General features: G+C 38.8%; 2 protein-coding genes across 2 annotated transcripts; one reads left to right on the forward strand and one right to left on the reverse strand.

Moving 5' to 3' along the window:
- On the reverse strand, positions 1 to 24,175 carry LOC134814470 (uncharacterized). Its single transcript, XM_063822596.1, has 7 exons — positions 24,014 to 24,175; positions 22,554 to 22,664; positions 15,237 to 15,314; positions 2,961 to 3,026; positions 2,484 to 2,607; positions 2,274 to 2,369; positions 1 to 882 (listed from the first exon to the last, which is right to left on the reverse strand). The coding sequence occupies exons 1-7, from the start codon at positions 24,170 to 24,172 to the stop codon at positions 659 to 661; spliced, it is 858 nt and encodes a 285-aa protein (XP_063678666.1). The 5' UTR covers positions 24,173 to 24,175; the 3' UTR covers positions 1 to 658.
- LOC134813991 (phosphatidylglycerophosphatase and protein-tyrosine phosphatase 1-like) lies at positions 16,421 to 21,844 on the forward strand. The gene is made up of 5 exons (XM_063821945.1): positions 16,421 to 18,051; positions 18,817 to 18,915; positions 19,083 to 19,253; positions 20,522 to 20,608; positions 20,865 to 21,844. Exons 1-5 carry the CDS (start codon positions 17,906 to 17,908, stop codon positions 21,322 to 21,324), a joined length of 963 nt encoding a protein of 320 aa, XP_063678015.1. The 5' UTR covers positions 16,421 to 17,905; the 3' UTR covers positions 21,325 to 21,844.
- Positions 24,176 to 24,525: the final 350 nt, after the last annotated feature.

Here is a 24,525-nt window from a genome sequence, read left to right on the forward strand (position 1 = left end):
CTCAAAAATGTAGCGGTAAATAAATTAAATTTATAAAACTGAAGTTCATAAATATCAAACTTATAGAATATAGATTCACCATTTAAACTAAAAGTTCCGTATCAAAAAAAGAATAAACACATAAATGACTGGACTAAAAGTGCCATATGTTTTAACAAACAACTCAGTCAGACTTCTCAAAATCCACATACAAGAACCAACACGAAGCTAACATAAAGGTACGAAAGTCGTCCAGAAAGCTAAACTTTTCGATAACTGCCTATCGTATTTATGTCATACGTCATGACCTATGACCGTTGTTTGTAACAAAAAACACAGATAAGGTGCATGGTTTTTCTCTTTTAAATATTTGATCAAGTTAGGCCCACTGCCCACTGCCCAGGCTATGAATGAACCTTGCCTGATGCCACCATTTTCATAATTTGGTTATTATGACCGGCGAGATAACGCGCCTTCTAAATAAACGATGAATGATTTTATAAATCATTTCTTAATTTACTTACAATAACCTTAGTACTTTCTTGAGCTTTCTTTCTTTTTCAATTGTATAACACGTACATGATATAAAAAGTGATTACCTCAATAAAAATTCGAAAGCCTAGTGACAGTTTCTCTTTAATGACGATATCATCCGAATATCTTAGACTAGGAGTAAGCCCTACTTAACAGGAAGCCAAGGCTTCTTCTGGTAAACTTTGGGATCAGAAAGCTGTTTCCTCCAAGAGTACTTGAAATTCTTGCCCTGTTTATTATCAGGGAAGACCTCCCCTCCCTCCTCTCTCTCTTTAAGTGGGGTAGGCAGGTATTTGTAGTCCAGAGCTTTGGGGCGTTGGTTGAGGTGGTATCTTTCAGCACGCACCAGGTTCTTTCCAGGGTATTGTCCTGGAGGGAGAGAGTTAGAGCTGGAGGTGTACTAGAGCAGGGGGGGCCGGGTTGGCATCTAGGGCACTGTACTAGGGCCCCGTGTCAGATTCATTATACCTTTATACGCATTCTTCGGATCAACTATACTTGGCTTGTCCGTCAGGTGTTGTACGTATCATGCAAACTAATAATAGCTACAGAGGACGGTCATACATCAGTGTACCGACGGCAGTACGGCGGCAGTACGGCGGCAGTACGGCGGCAGCACGGCGGCAGTACGGCGGCAGTACGGCGGCAGTACAGCGGCAGTACGGCGGCAGTACGGCGGCAGTACGGCGGCAGTACGGCGGCAGTACGGCGGCAGTGCCACGGCAGTGCCACGGCAGTATAGTGACAACACTTATATCAGAATTTTGATCCAATTATTCCATGATTTTGATGATTAGTTCACATTGATTTGCGAATTAAAAACATATTTCGAGAAATCAATAAGTTGTAAATAAGTTCATACAATATCATAACTTTAAATCAGTAACTGTCACCCTGGAGCAATAAAGTATTAAAATAATTCAGATTCATTGCAGGTACTTCTGGTATCTTTTGTATTTCTCTGATGTGATACCCATGTAACTCACAGCGTCATCTAGAGAAGCTCCTGCGTTAACCATGTTGTCGATCTTTTTGAGGAAGTCGCGGACTCGTTCTTTGACTTTGCCAACCGTCCTGATACCTCCATCAGCCTCTAAAAGTTCCTGAAACAGAAACGAATCCCTGAAAGATCCTTCTACCGCAAGAAGAAGATAGCAGAGCTGATTATCCTTGATAGACCACGATTCGCCAGTCTCATCAAACAGATTCTCAAGGAGGAGCGGACTGACAGGATCAACCAGCAGATTCTCTCTGCCCGATGTGGGGCTATCCTCAAGCAGAGTGACTTTCTGGAGAAGAAACGACTCGCAATTGCTGCTGGAAAGATTCTCTAAATGTAAATTATTTTATTGCTCCAGGGTGACAGTTACTGATTTATAATGATATTGTATGAACTTATTTACAACTAATATTGATTTATCCAAATATGTTTTTAATTGACAAATCATCAAAATCGTCTCTTAAATTGACAAATCAATGTGAACTAATCATCAAACTCATGAAATAATTGGATCAAAAGTCTGATATAAGTGTTGTCACTATACTGCCGTGGCACTGCCGTGGCACTGCCGTGGCACTGCCGCCGTACTGCCGCCGTACTGCCGCCGTGCTGCCGCCGTACTGCCGCCGTACTGCCGCCGTGCTGCCGCCGTACTGCCGCCGTACTGCCGCCGTACTGCCGCCGTACTGCCGTCGGTACACTGATGTATGACCCAGAGGACAATAAACAGACAAACAGACAAACTGACAAACAGACAGACCTGTGATTCTCCAGCCGTGGGGAGGTGGAATCTCAGATTGTCTGGGAACTTGTTCACTGATCTCCTGAGCATACTCTGGCTTCGTTAAACCAGTACCTGCAGTATTAATAGTTTAAAGAGGCGTTTAATTTAACAGAATTTATTGGTTGCAGATTAAATTAAGACACGCATACAGCAGTTATCTATGTTCAGAAAGATTGTCCTACTCACAGAATGTTGCGTGATTGGGTACAAGACCAGTTCGGTGGACTATCCCAGGTTTGTCTGGTCTCAGAATACATTCTAGACCTTTCCCAGGGTCGTTCAGTTTTTGTTTTGCTACCTCCGTCAACGACTGGAAGTTTATTAATAAGAGTGTTGAATGGATATATTTGTTAACAGAGTCAAGTTTAATAGCGTGTCTTATTTTTCAAGTTCTAAATTAGTTCAGATTAACTCATTATCTTTGGAATGTTAACACCCCATTGGGTTTCTTTGAAATAAATAAAGTTTCACTTTTACCTCTACTTTACTGTGACATTAGTCGTGGACTACCTTTGGCAAATAGGTACAATGACGACCAGCTATTAGTCGTAATCGGCATTTTACTTATTTACCTTATCTTTAACAGAAATTTAACTCGATTTGTATTCATTTAAGATTTTCAAATTAAAGAAACATTTATAAAATCCTTCGAATAGTTTTTACCTCAAATGTCTTTGGCTCGTAAATTGAGAGCTCCGCAAGCATTTTATTGTTCAATTGTACGTCGCTCTGAAAATATAAAATAATTATTTTATATCTTAGATTATTATCGTATTATAGAATTGAGTATTTTTAAATGATACTGCCCACAACCCGAGAAGGGATGAAAACCAGAGGATATTCATCCTGGCCAGGTACCGACCCAATGAACCATGTATGAATTCGATTTCAGAAACCAAAGATCTCATTTACTGATTTGTAGCATATTTTATCCGATTCTGCTAATCGTATTACCCTTGAATTTACATTGGACACCAGTAACTAACGATTAATTTGAAGTCCAACAATCGGTCACTTATACTTATTCACAATCAACCGAACACTGCATTTGGTATTGTACCAAGTTCAGTATCAAGAAGATCACGCGTACCGAGCAACGTGTTTCTACTCAGCTACTAACGTCACGTGACGTCACGTTATTACCTCCCACCACACAACGTACTATTACTCCGCATAACCACCACACAAGAGTGACACAACGTACCATTACTCATCATCCCACAATAAACATAATCTCTCATCCCCTCATAGCAAACAAATAACAATCAACTTTTATAATCAACCACAGTTAATTCCAAACATATCAGAGTCTGTCGGTCATATTATAACCTCATCACAACTATTTTAAACACTACTTTGCCCACAAGACGACCATATTGATGCCCAACTCCCCCAACAAATACACCTAAGAATTTTACTACACCGTCAGTGATGATGGAAACTAGTGCTGATAGAAACCTAGTTATGCCAAGTTTCAGAGCTATAAGTGGGGAGGCACCGTACAAATATTTTGTTTTCCTCCGAGTTATTGCTAAATATAGTTAGGTAATTGTAACGGAAGTCAACAAGTGATTATCGACACGCTATAGCGTAGGGTCACCCCCTACTCTTTAGTGTTACATAGTGTTCACTAGTTGTTGGTATGTTCATCTTGGTTTGAACCGTTGGGAAAATATTAACCCGTTCCGATCTAATTGCTTTTATAAAGTTTATAAATCATGGTTTTTAAGTCCCATATTTCGGGTTGTTCAGCTATGTGGCCACATTTTTTTAATGCTTTCGCGAGTACCAATTTCACACTTTTTACAAGATATCTCAGCTTCTGGCGGGAGGAAAATGCTCATCTTGGGCATACAAATGTTCAATATTATCTTATTTAGGGGGGGGGGGGGGGGGGGGGGGGGGAGAATTGTTACAAAATCCGTAGACTTTAGGTTGTTGAGTTATTAAGCTACATCCAATTTTTGCGCTCTTGCGATTAACGTATTTGGTACAAGATATGTCCGTGTCGGCTTCTGATGGGAGCTAAGTGCATGGTTTTAGAGTGCCTAGACTTTGGGTTGTCAAGTTATTAGGCCGTACCTTTTTTTTCGCTCTCGCAAGTAGTATACTTCGCTCTCGCAAGTAGTTATTGATAACAAGATATCTCAGCTTCTGATTGGAGTAAGAGCATGAGAATGTTAAGAATTATACTTATACACTATTTTCAACTCACCCTGTAAAGTTATAAGATTAATTAAGGGGGTAGAGCATGGTAATTACAGATTCTAAAGCTCCTATAATACTGATTACTGTTCGAATTTGGCGACACTTCTCTTTTCCTGATGATTAGGTATAATTTTAGGACATGTTCAAAATATTTGTAGCATAGCAGTAAACGAAATTTAATCTTAATTTGTCTTTACACGAGTAGATACTTGCTGATTTATTTTAGGTGGACATGTTGCAACAAATCTTCCGTCTGACACAATATCAATAATCGTTGCAAAGCACATTTTCTATGAGAATTTTAACCCCCCATCACATCTTTTGGTAGAACCTTTGTTTTTGCAAAGTAACCGTGAGTTTTTCAAGAGGAAGGACATTTTGACTGGCATGATTCACCATTTATACTCACAAAGGATCTAAGCGCACGTGTTTTCGGTTTAGACTGATCTTTTACGAGATATTGCCAGTACCATCTGGGCCCTGGGGATTGAACTTTTACAACAGATTACAGAATACGATCTTGGCGGCAGCCGAATCATCGTTTCCATATTAATTTGCTCAAATTTGACACATTCTGTTTTAAGCTTGAGGTCTTTGACCACTTTACCTGGTACCCCTTGCATTTCTTGATCTGTGATCACTGTACTTCCTGTGAATTCATTTGGGCTGGACAACACTAAACCCTGTTTTGGTGCATGGGTCCACATTCCACAAGTTCTCCTTTACCGAAGTCTTAAAAGAACATTCAAGAGATTGAATAGCATTAAATGGTGCCAATTTAGTACCTATCTCGGAAGAATGTCACATCTTGTGCCAGTATGGACAGGATCCAAGTACCAATAGTCTGGTATTTGTAAGTGATGAAGTGGGAATTGGGATGAGCCTCCTCCCAGCACCACTGTCCATTCACATCCATACCTTTGTTTCTGTATCCATTAAGATAGATGAATCGGGTTATTTAAAATGCCATGTGTGATCATTACAAGTTCTACCCCTTTTAACGCTACGATTCTGATATTTTTCTCCGTTCTCAATCAGAAACAGAGATATATGGTTATAAATGCAGTAATTATAGCTACTCAACTAATCGCAAAAATTGGGTGTGGCGTAATAAATTAGCAACCTGAAGTCTGAAGACTTTAAAACCAGGCTATATCCCCCTTAATGTGATAATTCCGAACATTTTCATAACCCATTGAAGCTCCTTACTCCGATCAGAAGTAGAGCTATTTAAGTGAAAGATGTTGCAAAAGCGCCGAAATGGGCGTGATAAATTGCGCAGAATTCCACATACCCAGAAAATCTAACCCAGCCAAATTAGTTTCTATGACCCTCAAACCTCGGGACGGTATTTTTTTCGAAGGGAATGTTGCCATAATACCAGATCTTTGATTATGTTTAATTCTCAGAAGACTCACTAGATCTTTCCTTAATTGATAGTGCCGTTAACAGTCCCATTGTCTTTAGTAAGATCCATTGTTTATTGTTCATTTCCAGCTCCTTGGTATTTTTAGGACAAGGATAATTAAAAATCTGGCTACGTTTGACGTTACCTAGGGTGTTGTGACTTGACAAAAGTCGGGCCCTTGGTTCGAGCAGAGTATTGTATTTCTGCTCTACTGTAACTATACCTTAATCGTTTTTCTGTTGATTTTTTATGATACGAGGGTAGCAGTTGGATGTGAATACAGCAGCAGATGTTCGCAGTTATTCGCGATTATTCATTGAAATACCAAGGCAAGGGAGCGTCAAAACGTCAGTGGAACCTGTCAAAACTTCATCAAAATCTGTCAAACAGTAATTTTCACACAGTGCTATAAAGATCACAGCTTCTTCCGGCATGGCAGTGGAATGTTGCTGATTCCTGAAGACCTCAGACTTCGTTATTACCAACTATTACGATCGGAAGGTCGGTGGAGTGAGAGACTGGCGCCGCGCCAAGTAATGATCGCGGGATTCTCTTGAATGCCACAATGCGAGTATGGTTCGGAAATAGTATCGTAATATCATGTGCTGTACGAGGTTTTATGTATGGTCAAGCTCTCTTTCAAAGCTGGGTTGACAATTATAGGTCATTCAAACATGGCATAAATGCACTTGTTGTGACTATAGATGAGTTTCACGATTGTAGTATTGTAATCGTAGGGTTGTAATACTGACATATTCACAATGTTTGTCGTTGTCGTTTGCTACGGGATCCGGACTCTACGGCGTAAGACTCTACGGCGGGTTAGGGTTAGAGTCTTACGCCGTAGATTCTTACGCCGTAGATTCTTACGCCGTATAGTCCCGGACCCGTTTGCTACTAACTACTTAAGTACTAAACCGATATAGGCATTCAGAATATAACAAGAATATTATATAAACTACCTAAAAAGCCTTAGCTATCCTCCGAAAACACAAAGTCCCGCTAACCTCGAAGATTTCACTCATTAACATACCAGCAGTGTGAAAGTAACATTCTAATTTCACACTGAAAACCGGCAAGATGTAGTAGATATCCGATGTGGTTTTATCCACGCTACTTACCTTGCTTTTCCCGATAGGATAGTATTTCTTTAAGAGTCCTGCTGTACCAGTCTCTACATCTACTATTATATTTGTTTACAGTATGCGGTCCTTGCAGTATAGATTTGTCTACCTAAGCTGTCTTCTTTGATTCGTCTTTCCTCAGATATTGCAAACATTCCACGAGAAGCTGAGGAAATCTGAACTTAAATTAGCGAGATGGAATTTGTTCGGCTTATCAAATCTCAGTATGTAGTTTTATGGGATCCATGTAGACTGTTACAGGCTACTTGCCGTAACAAAAATTTAAGGTACTTCTTGTTAAAAATGTGCTTCTTGGTTTTGCGATTATTTTCTTGTTCTAACGACCTTCTTTCTTCATTATTTCAGCGCGGTTCTTAAGAAAGTCGTAACCGTTACATTGAAGCCACCGTGCGAATATGGTTCTGCAGCTTTATCATATACTTGGAAAAGGGACACGTTCACTGTTGACCCGCACTTTATTACTGAAATATATGACAGTCACAGTCTAATTCAAATTGTGTAATTTGGTATTCGGTGTCCGTACGGTTGCCACATCGAAGCTGCACGGTAGCCAAACCTATAGAGGCCATACTTAAAACTTAATGACAAAGTTTCCCAGTCACTGAAAATTTACAGGGCGACACTACTTTGACTAAAGGCGACACTACTTTAAGCTTTGTAGTTGTGATAATTACTCCTTATACTATGTAGGAATGTTATGAGTAGTTCGTGTCAGTTTAAACAAAGCAGGGAGGAGTATTTATAAAGGAGTATTTGAGACATGTCCTGTAATAATATCCCCAGTAGTGCTTTCGACAACTGCAAGCCTTAATAAACTTTTGACCAACGAGGTATTTTATTCATTTTTATCGCTCTAAGTTATTATTGAATAAGCCAGTCAGCTATGCTTAAAATTAAATTCGTTAAACTTTTCATCGACAGTGATTGTCATACGGCATTTTAATCGTTAAGTCCCAACTTGAGTTCTGAATTTGCCAAATACAATAAATCTCACTTTATGACGTCATGAAGACCTCATTTGAACCTGTCATAACAACGAAATGTTATATCCTATTGTTAGTTGATTTGTCAAGAAATTTGTGACCACGATAAACAATCATTGTCTTGAAAAACAATCATTGTCTAAAATATCGCGGTCTCAGGGTCCAACATGACGTTTCTATGGGGACCACAACTTAATCAGTTTAAAGTATTTAATCTAATTTAATGTACAGTTGCGGCCCCACTGCAGACCATATTTCGGTAGTTTGAAGTAAAATAACTTCATCAGCATTGCAGGTCTGTGACATCACGTGTTATTTATGGTTTCTTTGTGGTTTCCGAACTTTTCACTTGTAGTTCTTTAGAGTTGTCTAGGGCTGCTCTTAAATAGTTTTCATAGAATCCGTCTGTATTCGGTTGTCTCGTCCTTTTAAAAGTCACATACAAAATACGCTGATACAATATACATTTCGACTTTTAGAGGAGTCACCGGCTGACATCATATCCTCAGCGAATGCTCTTCGTCCATGCTTATTGCTCATTTTGCTAACAATCTTTGTTTATCTCAGAGAACAGGAAAATGCTATTTCCTTTTTAAAGGGTGGTAACCTTTCTTACATAATGTTATGGGTACTTTAATGCAGCTGATTAAACCAGTGTCGTCACTTAAAAAGCAGATCGTCACATGTGCTAATATTAATTAAAGCTGTGTTTTAGTATTTAAGTTATTGCCATCTATTTATGCTATTGCCATCTAATATGTTTTACCGATCTTCGCTGTAGACTTATCAGATCTTTAAGATGTTTATTGTTTTAACTACGTACTTCATTTTTGTGTAAATGATAATTCCTCACGTTCTTCCTGTAACGGGACACTTTCCCTATCCACAACTATTTCTGGCGGATAAAGTTGAAACGGTAAGAGTAATTTACTAAATATGTTGAGGGCTATTTGTGGTTTTGGCAGGTGGCGAGCCTTCATTACCACAGACTTTCTCCCGTTACTCCGCAGACTTTCTCCTGTTACCCCCAGAACACCCAAAATATACTCGTTCTAAATTCTTCTCACCATATCTGCGAGCTACAATTTTCTATTGTGGTCTAAGTTGTGGGTCACCAGTCGTATCGTTGGAATATTATAAAATTATCAGAATGATAATTTATAATCTTTGCTTTTGAACCCTTCAAAATTTTTTTATTTGATCGTTGAATTAATATTTCTAAAGATGCTTAAGGCACCTTGTTTTCATCGTTTTCTGTGATATCATCTAATCATTAATGAGGGTGTCATTTTTAAGGGTTTTATTCGCATAATATAAAACAATATTTTTAACATAACAATATTTTAAACTTATAACAGTAAAGGAGTCAAACTGTTTATTACCACTTATTATCTGACTTGACTGACAAGAAATACATGGATATAAAGTGTTACGATAACTCACTTTTAAGTAATTAAGTTGTTTAATGTCATTAACCGTTATTAGTTAAAAGATATTGTTATAAGTTGAAAGATATTGTTAAAAGTGGAAAGATATCGATATGTGTGTTTCTTTTCCAACAAAGTGTTCTTCTAAATTAAATTGTTTTAGTCGGACAGATCCGCTGTATCACTTTGTAGCGATTCGTAAGTTGAAAGATATAAATATATCATTTATGCGAATAGAGATAGATTGTCGCTTACAAGCAAAACTTAGAATCTAAATTGTGCATTTTTCAGATTTCAACGGTTTAAATAGTAGATTATTGTCTGGTATGAGCGGCCATATAAATGGTTTGAGTTTGCAATATCTTATCACTGGTATTCACCCGACGGGTTTGCTAGTATTTCGTGAAACAAACGAAAGATATTGTTTGAGTGTGAAATTAATGATCTTATCTCTTGTTTAAAAGCTTGCACGAAGTAGATTCTACGTCAGCAAACAAATCACAATAATCGGCTCAACCCACCACCACACAGATAGTTCACTTAGGGAAGCTTTAGTGAAATCAGATTGATTGTAAACATACTACACAGTGGGCTTCGTATGTAATATTTTGGACAATTTGATGCTTCATATTATATCCGCACTTCCCCCAATTCGAGCCTAACTTCACTTTAACAATGCGAGACTTTTGTTTTTGAATTCGACGTGGTAACACAGTTAGTATAACTGATAAATCTGGTAACATATTATGTTAATTTAACATGGGACAGTGAAAAGTATAGTGCACATTCGTCAATCTTACTTATTACAATACATAAGTGCTATTCACGAGGAGGGATGGGTGATAAGTGACAACACATTTGTCATTGTCACAGTAAAAGTAATTGTCATTGATGATTCAACCCTAAAGTCTTTTTCTGGATTCCCAGATCTTTTTATAATGTCAGTTGCAATAGATTATGTTGTAAATAGTTTGCAGTAAATTATGGTGTAAGTTGACTGACTGACAATGTTTCTTCTTTTTCCCCATTTAGAATACAAAGATTAGTACATTTTAGCTTATGATTAATATTATATTTTTACCTATAGTTTACCTAGATTGCAATAAATTAAATTAAGTTCGATTATTCCTATTTAATAATGGAAGAGGTTGGACTGTATATCATGTTCGGACATCAATAACTGCACTAATAATTATAATAATTTGTTTCGTTTTTTGCTCTCTTTAGTGTTTCGATCATGATGAATTACTGGCCACGAAATGAGGCTCTCAATTCGTCCCCAGTAATCTATCAATTTTTAAATAATTATAATTAAATTATTTCAAAATAAACAAACGCTATATGGCTAATTTTAGGTAATTTTCTGGTTTCTTATAAATTCGAGGGCGATTTCCAATCAAGTCTATTTTTCCCGCTCTTTACGAAATATACAATTTTCCTGACTGGGACCCCACACAAAACATAATGTATTCACATATTTATGCATTATTTATCTAACACGTCAGATTGATTGATAGTCACACTGCAGTTGTACATTTATTACTCTAGTTGTTTTATTTTATCAGTTAATTGTGCGTGCTACTGATAAAACGGTACATGTTGTGCGTAGAATGAGTTACCGAGTACATTATTAGTGATGCTTATTTCATTTTACAATTCTATAATATAATATAATAAGCAATTGTACGGTAAAATCGAATATAACTCTTTTTCTAGGTCTTTTTACAGTTTTCGTTGCCTATAGATCCTTTTGCCGAGTTATATCTAAAGTCCGATACAAATTTTAAATCTTAAAGTACTTTAAAAGTTTAAAATTCGATGAACTAATCCTTTTGAGATTTTAAAAGGAAGGAACATAATGCATATTCGACTATAATTTTGAATTACATTCCTCAACTTATTTTTTGAAGTGGCCAAAATATAGACAAGTTTGACAAAGAAGAACCGATAAAGCCTTTTAAAAGATAGTAAAACGGTGTCTGTCTAGAGTCTAAACAGTTTCGAGAACAACATCTCGTCTTCTTATCGGTGTAACGTCTGCTTTTATATGAAATATACCTAGGTCGCGGTTGTGTTGGTCGGAACTAGTCTATCTCACATCTATATTTACTGTTATAAGTACCTATTAAATTAGTTCTTGCTTTTATTCGAGCTCTGTTAGCGTTCCCGTTTTTATGAAAACCTTTGGGGGGGGGTCCAACCCGATCAATTCCGATCATTCCGATCCCGATTTTGGCCTCATCAACCCTCATATCGGAAAAATCGGGAAAATTTAAATCTTCCCTCTGAGGTTTCTAGGCGATATAGGTAGCTATTTCTGTACTTAAATATGACAAGAAATCGATTGGTGGTGGTCCCAGAACTCCAAAATGGTATCTTGTTCCAAACAAGAATCGTTTCGTCCGAAAAACAACACAATGTCGTACCAACTCTTGTTTGACAGAAACATCCACCCCGGTCCACAATTGAAAGAGATACGGTTGGTAATAACAATCGTAACAAATAGCGAACGCTTTAGTAACTTTTGATTTAAATTGTCTCCACAATTTGTAACAGGCTATCTGCAGAAATGGGTAGCACGGTTAATGACTATGGTCCTTTCTCAAACTTCCAATCCTCAGTTAGATACAAAGAATAGTCTACACAATTTTCAATAACATTAAAAGGGATGAAAATCACTTTATTTATCAAAATCTTTATTTATCATGTAACAACTTTTCCATAGTACTGGAGAGTAAAACTCTGTTAAACAAAAAAATTCTCGGGCACATTTTGAGTCAGTAACAGTAACATGTCAATATGTTACAGACTCAAATGCGTTTAAAAACATTTTAGTAACAATAAATTGTGTAAACTGATGAGGAGGAGGAGGACTGAGGAGAAGGAGGACTGAGGAGGACAGAGGAGGAAGACTGAGGAGGACCAGGACGAGCACTAGGAGGATGAGGACGAGGACTAGGAGGATGAGGACGAGGACTAAGGACGATGAGGACGAGGACTAAGGACGAGGACGACTGAGGAGGAGGACTGATTAGGAGGAGGACTGATTAGGAGGAGAAGGAAGAGAAGAAGGAGGAGGAGGATGAGGAAGAGAAATGAGGAGGAGGAGGAAAAGGAGGAAGACTGAGGAGAAAGAGGAGGACCGAGGAGGAGGAGGACTGAAGAGGAGAGGGAGGACTGAGGAAGAGGAGCAGGATTGGTGTGGAGGAAGACGAGAAGGAGGAGGACGAGAGCGAGGACGAGGAGGAAGACTGAGGAGGAGGACTGTTAAAAAGGAGAAGGACGAGGACTGAGGAGGAGGAGGAGGACTTAGGAGTAGGAGAAGAAGGAGAAGGAGGACTGGCGAGGAGGAGGACTGACGAGGAGGAGAAGGACTGCGGAGGAGGAGGATGACTGAGGAGAAGGAGGAGGAGGAGGACTGACGAGTAGGAGGAAGAGGAGGACTGAGGAGGAACAAGATGACGACTGAAGAGGATGAGGAGGATGAGAAGGAGGACTGGGGGAGGACTGAGGAAGAGGAGGACTTGGGGAGGAGGATGAGGACGATGAGACTGATGAGGACTGAGGAGGAAGACTGAGGAGGATGAGGACGAGGACTAAAGACGAGGACTAGGAGGATGAGGACAAGGGCTAATGAAGAGGAGGAGGACGACTGAGGAGGAGGACTGATTAGGAGGAGAAGGAAGAGGAGAAGGAGGAGGAGGATGAGGAGGAGGACTGAGGAGGAGGAGGAGGATGAGGAGGACGAGGACTGAGGAGGACTGAGGAGGAATACTGAAGAGGACGAGGACTAAGGACGAGGAGGAGGCGGAGGACGACTGAGGAGGAGGAATGATTAGGAGGAGAAGAAAGAGGAGAAGGAGGAGGAGGAGTAGGAGGAGGAGGAGAAGGAGGAGGATTAGGACTGGGGGAGGACTGAGGAGGAGGAGGACTAAGGACGAGGATGAGGACGAGGACGATTATGAGGAGGACAGAGGATGAGGACTGATGAGGAGGAGAAGGAGGAGGAGGATGAGGAGGAGAAGGAGGAGGAGGACTGGGGGAGGACTCAGGAGGAAGAGGATGATGACTGAGGAGGAGGATGAGGACTGAGGAGGAGGACTCAGGAGGTGGACTCAGGAGGTGGAGGAGGATGAGAAGGACTCAGGAGGAGGAGGACGACTATGAGGAGGACTAAGGAGAACTGATGGGGAGGAGAAGGAGGATCAGGAGGAGAAATGAGGATGAGGAGGAGGAGAAGGAGAAGGAGAAGGAGAAGGAGAAGGAGGAGGACTGGGAGTAGGACTGAGGAGGAGAAGGGGATTGAGGAGGAGGGTGAGGAGGACTGAGGAGAAGGACAAGGACGAGGACGAGGAGTCAGGAAGAGGACTGAAGAGGACTGAGGAGGAGAAGGACTCAGGAGGAGGAAGACTTAGGAGGAGGAGGAGGAGGACATCTAAATGTTTTGTCTGTTTTTGTCCGCCCTACTTTTTGTCCGTTTTGAAAATACAGGGTACCGAACGGACACAAAACATGATCCCCCAGCCAAGCATGTGTTACGATACAAATGTACTTGACTATACATTTAAGGTGCAGTGTACTAGTGATATTATGGTATGTTTAAAGACCGGACCACAAAATATAACCCTAGTGTTGTACTAATACATAATAACAAGTAACAGGGATAAAATTAATGAGCAGAAACAATCGATCTCACGTCAAGAGGCCAAAGCACTCGGGTCTGGGAGTACATGACAACTCCAACTAGTAGTGAGCATACTAGCCCCTGCAGTGGAAAAACACATAAAACATACTATTGGAATGTCCAATTAGTTCGTTTTCTCATAACAATATAGCATATGTAGGGTTTTTTATCACTTCCTCACTTCTGAGAGGTTTTAGAGATCGATTCTCTAAAATTTCTCAATTTTCCGATTTTTCCGATTTTTCCGATTCCGATTTTGGCCTCATCAACCCTCATATCGGACATCGGGTTGGACCCCCCCCCCCCCCCCCCCCCAACCTTTTCATGGCTGATAATCTGAGATGAGAGGTCACTCTCTACTCGACAGTAGAACAAAATTGATTACAATGTCGCACAGTTCTGACAGCTTAGTATTCCGGGAGGCTTCATGGCAGTAGCAAGCACGGTTTCACCTCCTCACGTTGCTTTTCGGAGGAAATTTCAACATGAGGAACTTTAAAGTTAAAGTTAAGCGCCACAAATTCCACTTTCAATCAGCCCTGTCTCAGCCAATGCAATTAGTTCCATTAAAATGGATAAAATACTACCACAACAAAGCCATGTTTCTTTAAAACCCCAACCCTAACCTAACTACCAACCATTACGTAGGTACCAATGGTCTGTAATTCTATTAAAAAGTTGAAAGAGGACGCGAAATATTCTAGTCGGGACAAAAGTTTATTTTATTACGAACTTTTAAACAACAGAAATTGAATAGTTTAAACCTGAAATGAATAGTTCGAATTGCTAATAACAGTGATCAGAATGTCAAAGTAGATGTAATTAAATCTTTGTTATTGCGATTTGCGAGTTACATTTTTTCCATTTGTATGTAAATCAATCTGTGCCCTCCTCGCGGAATATCGTTTTACTCTTTTGTTTTTATGAGTTGATATTCCTTCAGATGCTGGGCTGGCCAATTAGTGGACAATTGACAAGGAATGACTGCGCCTTTCCCATCTGTCGGTAAATAGAAAATCGCACACATTTTGTTTGATTCAAGTTTTTTTTATATAGGATCAACTCGCTTACTTGCACAACGTACCTTTGCAAGGCCTAGTTTGAGGTTCAGCAAAGATAGGCCATGTTCTGCAGCTGCAGCCTCTGTCCTCGTCTGATTCATCTGGGAAAAAATATAATTTTAATAATTCGGTTATCTCGGCTCAAAATCTAGGAAGGTGAATGGAACAGTCTATACAGAATATCAAATTTCGATCTCATCACATACATCTATTTCAGTATTTTATTGGTGATCTTCACGAACTGATAATGATCTGATTGCAAACAGAAACCAATATAATTTACATAAAAGTGCCATATGCTCGCAAGACCTTAGCCATGCGAGTATAATACCATTCCTACAAACCAACTTCAATACTTGTTTCATGTCTGACCTTACAACTGAATGTTAACAGTCTTATCCTAACAACATAAAAAAACGATTGTATTACCATTCACGGTCTACAACTCAAAGCAGATTTAACTTAAAATTCATGTCGTTTGGTTCTCGGATCATATCTCAAAGGAATATATTAAATTATTAACGCGGCCACAAGGGGGAATATGCCGAGCCAGAGCAATATGATTAAGGTCTGTGAGAGTAATACTAACTTGTACCTGCTCAGTGCTCACGGCCAAGAGATTTCACCGTTATATTATAATATTAATTCGATTTGCGCTAGGTTTTTGAAAGTTACTACTCTGACTAGTGCTGCAATTAATTTTCTAGTAGTTCTAGATTTTAGTTCTCTCTAACGTCACCAACGGATACAAATTAGAAGTTTGAGTGACCACTTTATTTATATTTATCATGTTATTATATTTATTCGTATAGGGACTAGCTACAATTTACAAGAGACTTGACCGCAGGTAGCAGATATAGATCTGTGTTTCCCCCTTCTGTCGAGAGATAAAAGTGTCGGGCCCGAGCCGTCAGATATCCAACAAATAAGTCATCTGATAGTGAATATTAATATTACTAGCTCCGCTGGACGGATACCGTAACAGGCAGATAAAGGTGCAAGAATTAGAGCTGGTTCAACTAGCTCTTAGTTTTCAATGGTCAAAATCACTGCATCGTCCAAAATTTCGGGGTAGCGAAACTGGTCTTGCGGTATTTAACTGTGCCGAACTTTTTTGCGTGTTAATCCGTGTCGACTGTCGATATACAGAAATTTAGATTTGTCTAAGGCCCACACATACGGAGAATTTTTGATAATAGATCGTTCGGAGCGACTAGGTGATGCCGGCGAGCTGTATTTCATCGCTTTTCTCGAAGACGCTCAGCGATAATTCTGTGCTGATTTTAAACCTATTGTCTGACAATTTCCCGACGACTAGAGGCTATTAGACTTTACAAAACTGAAATTTGTCAAATTCTGCAATAACGATTTTGCGATAAAAATAGATATGACATGTATTTTGTGGGCATCATAATGGTTGATATCATGATTATACGAATTTCTTTACGATTTAACCACTCCCTTTAACAACGTTTAAGTAGAAGGTAGGTCATTAGCAAATGAAACATTTGCAATAAACGAGATCACACTTATCTTTACTTTCCACGATAATCCCAACTGTTCATTTTCAAAACAAATACAAGGTCATGGCGATGGGTATTCTTAAAATTGATTCTCACTCTCAAATAATCCAATTTTTGATGAATATGGCCCATAAGCCTTTAAGGATGATCAAATGGGCACCAAGAAAAGTATTGCTTACCTAATAGTAAAACTACGTCACAAAAAAGGGACAGGCACCAAGCATTATTCTTACCCCAGGATCCTAATTAGATTTCATAAAAATTAGATCTTGTTAAATCAGGGCCTTCGTCGGTAAAATGCGAGTTATGAAATAAATCATAAAAAAATCACGGAAAAGCGCCTACTTACCTAAAAAGTACCTACCAACCAAATGAAATGCACTCAGTAGTTGCCCGGAAATATAGAAATAATTAAGACACCAGGTACTGAGGTACAGATATCCAATAATCTTTTTAAAACCGTTCCGTGTTTAAGGTCTACGATTAACTGCAAATTCCATATTGTGGAATCCACGCAGTACGCACACATACCTATGAATTCCTTCATCAGCCACTCCTTTATATTTATAACCGTGAGATATGGCATAAGCCTATAAAGTCAGATATGGCATAAGCCTAAGTCATATTTTTCATTAACTTTTGAGTCGGCTTGAGCTTGCGGAACGTTTTCATCTTATAGATTCTAATTACTTACTTTATGTTGCAGATATTATGCTATAAGTATATTTATCAGCAGCGGCTGATTGTTTTCAAATTTGTTGTTTGTGCATTGCTAATCAGTAAAATTTGTCGAACGTCGTTCTTGATCTTTTTGTTTCCGGTAAACTTAACAACGAATAGTAATAATTTATAATTTAATAACAGCCTTCGAATAAATTCGAAAGCTATATATAACTGTTTTCTGCAGATATGACTTGTTATTTATTTTACCACTCCCTGTGGTGACTTATTTGTGATAAAATCAATCCCTTTGAAAACTAATTGTAAACCTTTGCATATAAGTGCAGACGCTACAACACTTTATCAGATACAATTATTAGTATGAAGTATTTGCCTTTTATTTGTTTAAAATTCGTTTGTTTAAGATTTATCTGTTTAAAATTCGACATTCCTTCTAAATATTTCCTTATTTCCTTATTTTCTGTAACTAACTCGCCCCCTCTCAGAACATGTCAGGGCTACCAAGTGAAATAAGAAGTCTTGTGCTGGTGACTGTTTTAGGACTGTTACACTTCACCCTGCAGTTCTCAACGCGGGTCTTGTTTGGAATAGTGTTACTGCTCCTTACTCTATCCAACATTCATCACATACTCGGGTAACCTTGGTTTTACATTTTCTACCGTTTTTAGTGCAATTATTGTATTGGTTTATAATTACATTGGTCTGATTTGTGTAATTATTTCCTAAAATGAGTCTGAACGATTAAACTTCATCATTGAACATAAAAACTAAAAATCAAGAATGGTTCGTAATAAAGGCTTACATTTGGGATTTAGATCGTCGTAAAAATAATTAGAAAAATATATTCAGGTGAGAAAAGAATATACTAAAATCTAAACAATTGAAATACTAGTAGTTGCTCAAATATGATCTTACAATTTGAAGCAGTTAAGAGTTCAAAACACACCGCGTTATCATCTCCCAATGGAAAACAAAATTTCGCTTATTTAAACTTCAAAAATGTATGATTTAATATAAGCGAGAGTTGTGTAATTGTGATTTACTGAAAGGATCAACGGACTTCCAAAACCGAAAAATATAAACTGAAACGATGGTCAATGCTTTATGCTTCAAATGAAAAATAAATTGCAGGTTAATTTTAGCCAATTTGACTTATAGTGGTGCAAAAAGCGAATTTAAACTAGTGTCGTTATTTTTGGGGTGTCCAACCTTATATCTGGACAATGACCATTGCTGATATTATGGTGTATAATGTATATTGTACTCAGGTAACTTGAGTTTATTGAAAGTTATGCTGGTAATATGTACATATTGAATCAACATAAACTACTATTGAGTTAACTCAAACTAAGTAGCTTAGAAGCACACAATAACTTATTTAACAAGAACACTGATACAGGTTGTCGATGAGAAGCTTAGTGGTAAGAAGACTGGTACACCGCTACATAGCATGGTCCCTCGTCAGCTTCAGAATCAAGTTCATGAACGGATACTCATGGTGGGTTGAGTTCTTTATTAACTCCTTGAATATGTGGTATAATTAATCGGGAGGTTTTGTTCTCCTCCCTTTTGTCTTCTATAAAAAGACTTAAATCCAACTAATAGCAATATTCCAAGTTACTAAAAATTCATTCGGTTTTATTAAAGGTTGTATCATGTTTGCAGGTACAGTGAGGTTGATAAGACTGTGATACTTGGAGCTCTCCCCATCCCTGAAAATGTTCCCAGTCTGAAGCGAGCCAAAGTTAAACTCATCATCACCCTTTGCGAACCATTCGAACTGGAACCCATCTATACAGAGCAGGAATTCAAGGACATGGGCTTCGTTAATAAACGGTATGTTCTTACATTTTAGGGATTTTAAGATCGTCGGTAAAAATGCAAGTTATGGAATAAATCATATTTCAGGTGCAACGGAAAAGCACATACTTACCTAAAAAATACCTACCAACCAATTGAAATGCACTTAGTAGTTGCTCGGAAATATAGAAATGACTTAACAATTTGCAAGCAGCCCTTAAGAGTTCAGACAAACTACGAGCCGCCGTTCATCATGTCGTCGCCACATAATTGAGTTAAAACAAAATATTTCCGCATCTTTGATTTAAAACAAATTCCAAAAATTTTTAGTATGCCATCTTACTATATATAAAGCGAGACGATATATATGTGTATATATCCGTGCCATTTTACTGACACCACGGCATCAACTTTAACGCGACTTTCCGCAAAAACCGTAAAACATATACAACTGAAACTTTTTTGACTGGGTCAAATGCTTTAATGGCCTTCAAATCAGCATGAAAAAATAAAAAATTGGCCAAGGAATAATAATTTTAGTGCCCAAAATTTGGACTCTCAAGTGGTGTCAAAAACGCGAATTAAATAGGTAATAATTATTTTAGTCTCTCGAGTCTTGACACCACTTTAGGGTTAGACGGGTTCCTGCTAGTCTTTATAGATGTTGGGAGATTGTAGACAGGTCTGACTCAAAACCTAGGGTTTCAAAGCCCATTTAAGTTCTCAAAGTGTATCTACAAAATCGTTATTGTTAATCAACTGAAATTGGCAGCCGACTAGAAACAGTTTTTATTTCAGTCTTAATTTTAGAATACAACTTAGTTTGTAACACCAGAAAAGTAAACAAAATTCTTCAAAATTCCTCTGTAGATTACTAGTTTTTGTGATTTGTCGAAATAATGATTATTCGGGAGCCTCCACCTTAATTGTGAGGCCACTGAATAAACAAACGGGGTTTATAAAATTATCAGTAAGTTCATGCTTGAAAATCGGGTCATAATTCATTTTTGCACTGGCAAGTTTAGGTTGATGATGCGATCCCTTCCTAGCGGCTACAATTTTTTCGTGCAACAATTGTGGCAATCTAACATATCCGTGACTCCGTATTTTTCTTGACGATCTAAAATTTACAACAGTCGTCATAAATTAAGTTACGAATAACATAAGTTGAAGTTGAGTCACATACACGATTTTATATCCTTATCATCGAAATTGGTAGTCTACAGGCAACATTCCGTAATTCATCTAACTCTACGTTTGGATACATCGAATGACAACCTTGTGACAAAAATCGTATATTTCAGATTTTCGATACCAGACGTATTCGGTGCACCAGAAATCAAGGACTTGGTTGAAATAATGAAGAGCATATCAGAAACTGAAAAGAGCGGGTAATTAAACTCATCTCAGTTCTGACGAATAATAACTGTTTAGTTGGACAAAGGGTCAGAGACGAAAATCTGCTGATGATCGATACACCACCCGACACCACGATCTCTTGACTCTCATGACTTAGTGCCTTAACGTTAAATATAGCGATAATCCTAACATTACAATAAGATAACTGCCCGGGCACCACATTACGATATTAAAATAACAAGTCGTGTGCCCTATCCGTGGTTTTCTCCTAAATTCCACCAATCCCAGGTACCGAACGTACGTACACTGCAAAGCAGGGCGGGGTAGAAGTGCCAGTACGGTGCTCTGTTATCTGATGTTCCGCTACAACGTGAGTGTGGAATGGGCCCTGACCCTCCTCAAGAGGCAGAGATTCGAAGTGTCCCCCAAACCACAGCAGCTACTACGGGTGAGGGAATTCCGGGAGAAGTTCCAGAACATTCCGGAACTGGGGGAAGTCACCTTTAAAGCCAGTGAGGACTGTGCACTACTGGACGGCGCCAAGTACCGGTTTGCTTTTAGGCACATCACCGAAAGGAGGAACAGTATGCCCAACTGCACCAGCATAGTTAACTACAGACAAAAGTTTGGACTGCTGGACCCGCTTGACCCGAGTAGACTGGCAGCAATGGCAGAGGAAAAGACTGCAAAATCGGAGGCGATAGAGAAGAGAAAGAGATTGCCAGTCAGGAGGAGTATTACCAGATGATTATTAGACTGATTAGGGCAATGCCCTCAATTCTGAAAGTAAGCACTGTATAAAAGACAGATATGTTCATAGTGAAACTAAAGTTTCTGAGAAAGACGCAGAAAACTTGCACCACGCCGATATGGATGGCACCTGGACTAGTATAGACAGAAATCGAAGAATAAAGATTGAACTCTGAAGGATTTTATTGATGCAAGGTTTTAATAAAAGTCGATATCCAGAAAATTCTTGTTTAAAATCCGAATCTTACGTCCATCTACAGTGACTGGATAAACAGATTTTGTGCGCTGGCTTTATCAGCCTTCGTCCTGAGTGAAAACCTAAAGCTTGATAACTAGGGCCGTGAGAATTATCCGTATTTCTATTATAAAAGCTGTATTGCTGAGAATTGTTGACGCTTGCAGTTAGACTTAGAATAATTAGTATTTATGAGCTGGGGTTACTGTACTATTTAATGTCGACCACTGCCGATGAAAGATAAATTATTATTACTGGCCTCGCATTATCTGGAAATTTACTATATCTAACGGCCAGGTAGCGTAGTTGGTTGATCATCGGATTTGTAATCGTAAGATTGCGAGTTCGAATCCCACTGCCTGCCTAGTCGTGGGGTGAGCGTCGTTGACGCTCTGCTAAGGATCCCGAGTGGTCTATGTAGCCCCACGGTTCACTCAGCCGAATGCTCGAGAAATCGGGTGTGAGGGTTAAATGAGGAGCTGTGCTTGATCAACACAGCGAAGCCTCGGGCGAAGAAAGTGTGGCATAGTGCCTTAACCGTTGCTGGCCTTAGGAACGATCCTTCGGCTTCTTGTAAAGCTCTTCCTTGAAAGTGCTGGTTTACATTGTAATGCAGGTAATGCCGAAGTAAAATAACAAAGGTGGTCGACTCATTCGATGGCCTTGTTGCGTCGCAACGAATCCTCATAAGATAAGATAAGAAGAGAGATCACCAATGACGGCTGAAGGTTGGCATAAGATACTGTCGCAGTAGCTCTTTTCTTTGTTTTGTATTTATTTTGTTATATTGTTGAATGTTGATGATTAAATTAATTTCCTTAATATTTTCCTAAATATTTTGTTACTCGTTGTCAAGAATCGATTCCTAGTATCAAAATGCATTAAGCTTAAAAAATTTATTAAATGAGATATAAAAAAAAGATATAAAAAAGGATATAAAACATTTCCTTGTCTTTAAAAAGGATATAAAATATTTCTTTGTGTTTAAGTACCTGAGTCAAGTTAGCTCTTCTGACATGCCTCTTAATCTTCTCCCCCTTCATTGCGTATTTGTAGCGGAACAGCGCCATGCGCCAGCTTTGTTTAGCACTGTCCGTATATCCCTGTACGATATAAAAAGAAGATGAAGTATGAACATTTTAACAATAAGATGAAGTATGCATAATAAGATGAAGTATGAACATTTTAACAATAAGATGAAGAATACATAATAAGATGAGGTATGAAAAAACTTCTTTTTAATGATTGATAATAATATGATAAAACCCTGATTAACGGCACCCTGATTAACCGTGCCGTTTCACCCACTCCTTTATATAATTAAAAAAGAAGTATACTGATGTCACAAGTGTTTGCCGCAGATATGAAATAGGCCCACAGTTTTTTGATCTCCTCGTCGATTAATCTTTCTTTGTCTATATAAGAGGAAAAGGGAAGAGATTTCTCTAAGATCAAAGCAGAAATAAGATACCACTTGTATTGTCTTATCATCAAGGTTTTGACCAGAAACCATCTGCTTTTCATCACTAGTGAGTAGTGATGACTGATGAGGGAAAGGAAATTTCTTCAACCAGCTACAAGTGCACTGTGTAATTTCTGGATAGGAATATTGTTTATTAAGTTATTAGTCATAATATTGTTGTGATGTTTCTGAAGTACTCTATCCCCTCGATCCTGGTTCCCTCCGTACACTAATGCAGGATGGGAGGGTACCCACTGCAGTCAAACTTCTAATTCTATATCCCGTACCTCGATATACCGGGTACCTCGATATACCGGACCTCTTCCATTCCCCAAACTTTCAGTTAATGAGCTCGGTTTGTGCAAGAAATGTGTTTTCATAGCTCGCATCACATTTGGTAGTGATTTGAGTACATATCTTCGTTTCCCCGAGAGGCCCGGTATGTAGAGGTTTCACTGTAGCATTAGTAAAGTAAGATAGTGTGAAGATTCAAGCAGTAGACACATGAACTACTGAGGGCAGGGCATTGGTCTGTATTAAGTGACGAGGTATTCACGAGAACAGTGATCGTACTCTGTACATCCTGACGCCTGAGGTCTCGGACACTGTCCGCGTTCGGAACTGACTGCCACGGACGATTACCATTAAACAAAAAATATTACAAACTAGACCCTAACGCGCACCCTAATCGTGCCGTTATTTTGCTACTATCTCTACAGCACCAATCACTTTTGCAGTTCTAATTATGCAAATTACACTTTGAAGCTATGTCAGTACGTGTTATCTACGAGCCTACCCTATCGTTACCGGAGATTTGATAAATGAAATCTTAACACGCCTGGCATAAGATCACTCTCATAAAAAACAACGATGCCATGTTAACTGATCGAAATGTTGGTTTATGAGATCTTGAAATGAGACTCAAATATGTATCAGTCTGAATAACTTTAGTTTATAATTATTTATAATTCAACCTATTAGCTAACTAACCCGGGTATACCCAAGAACCTCAGACCTCTTGAGAAGCCTGTACGCCGAGCTCTGCTTATGAGCACCTCGCTCCTTGTACATAGCTAGAGGCATTCTCTCCAGCCTGTATTTTAGTTGTCCCGGTATCACCGGTTTGGAGAAGAACGAAACTCTGGGCATTGCTATAAAAGAGAAAGGGTCAGATTTAAATGGTTTCATTAGTTTAATAGAAATTATGCGATTATTTAATATAGTCAACTACAATATAAGAGACACAGGCAATAGACGACGGTGATAGAATATTGGCGAGGCCGTCTAAGTTTGTTTCGACGATAGACAGTATTTAACCAATCAGTTTAAGGTAAAGAAATCCCTGAATCACTGGGCTGATAGCTATTTTACCTGGCACACCAGTCCCTGTGCGCGGCGCTCTTTTCAAGCTTCCTGTACATGAAGCTATACGTGAGTGGAGCGAGCAATAGACTAGTAAGCTAGGTAAATAGCTATTAAGCTACGTATACAAACTTGCCCCA

The sequence above is a fragment of the Bolinopsis microptera genome, chromosome 4 (assembly GCF_026151205.1).
Source record: "Bolinopsis microptera isolate Bmic1 chromosome 4, MBARI_Bmic_1.0, whole genome shotgun sequence".
NCBI classification, from domain to species: domain Eukaryota; kingdom Metazoa; phylum Ctenophora; class Tentaculata; order Lobata; family Bolinopsidae; genus Bolinopsis; species Bolinopsis microptera.

Bases quoted from the DNA above. Each gene is read 5' to 3' on its own strand.
- LOC134814470 (XM_063822596.1), bottom strand. From the start codon at position 24,172: ATGCCCAGAGTTTCGTTCTTCTCCAAACCGGTGATACCGGGACAACTA. The intron at 2,370-2,483 runs GTGAGTAGGACA...TTAATACTGCAG, and splicing joins ACCCAATCACGCAACATTCT to GTACTGGTTTAACGAAGCCA. The intron at 883-2,273 runs GTCTGTCTGTTT...CTCTCCCTCCAG, and splicing joins CCACGGCTGGAGAATCACAG to GACAATACCCTGGAAAGAAC.
- LOC134813991 (XM_063821945.1), top strand. From the start codon at position 17,906: ATGTCAGGGCTACCAAGTGAAATAAGAAGTCTTGTGCTGGTGACTGTT. The intron at 19,254-20,521 runs GTATGTTCTTAC...CGTATATTTCAG, and splicing joins ATGGGCTTCGTTAATAAACG to ATTTTCGATACCAGACGTAT. The intron at 20,609-20,864 runs GTAATTAAACTC...CACCAATCCCAG, and splicing joins TCAGAAACTGAAAAGAGCGG to GTACCGAACGTACGTACACT.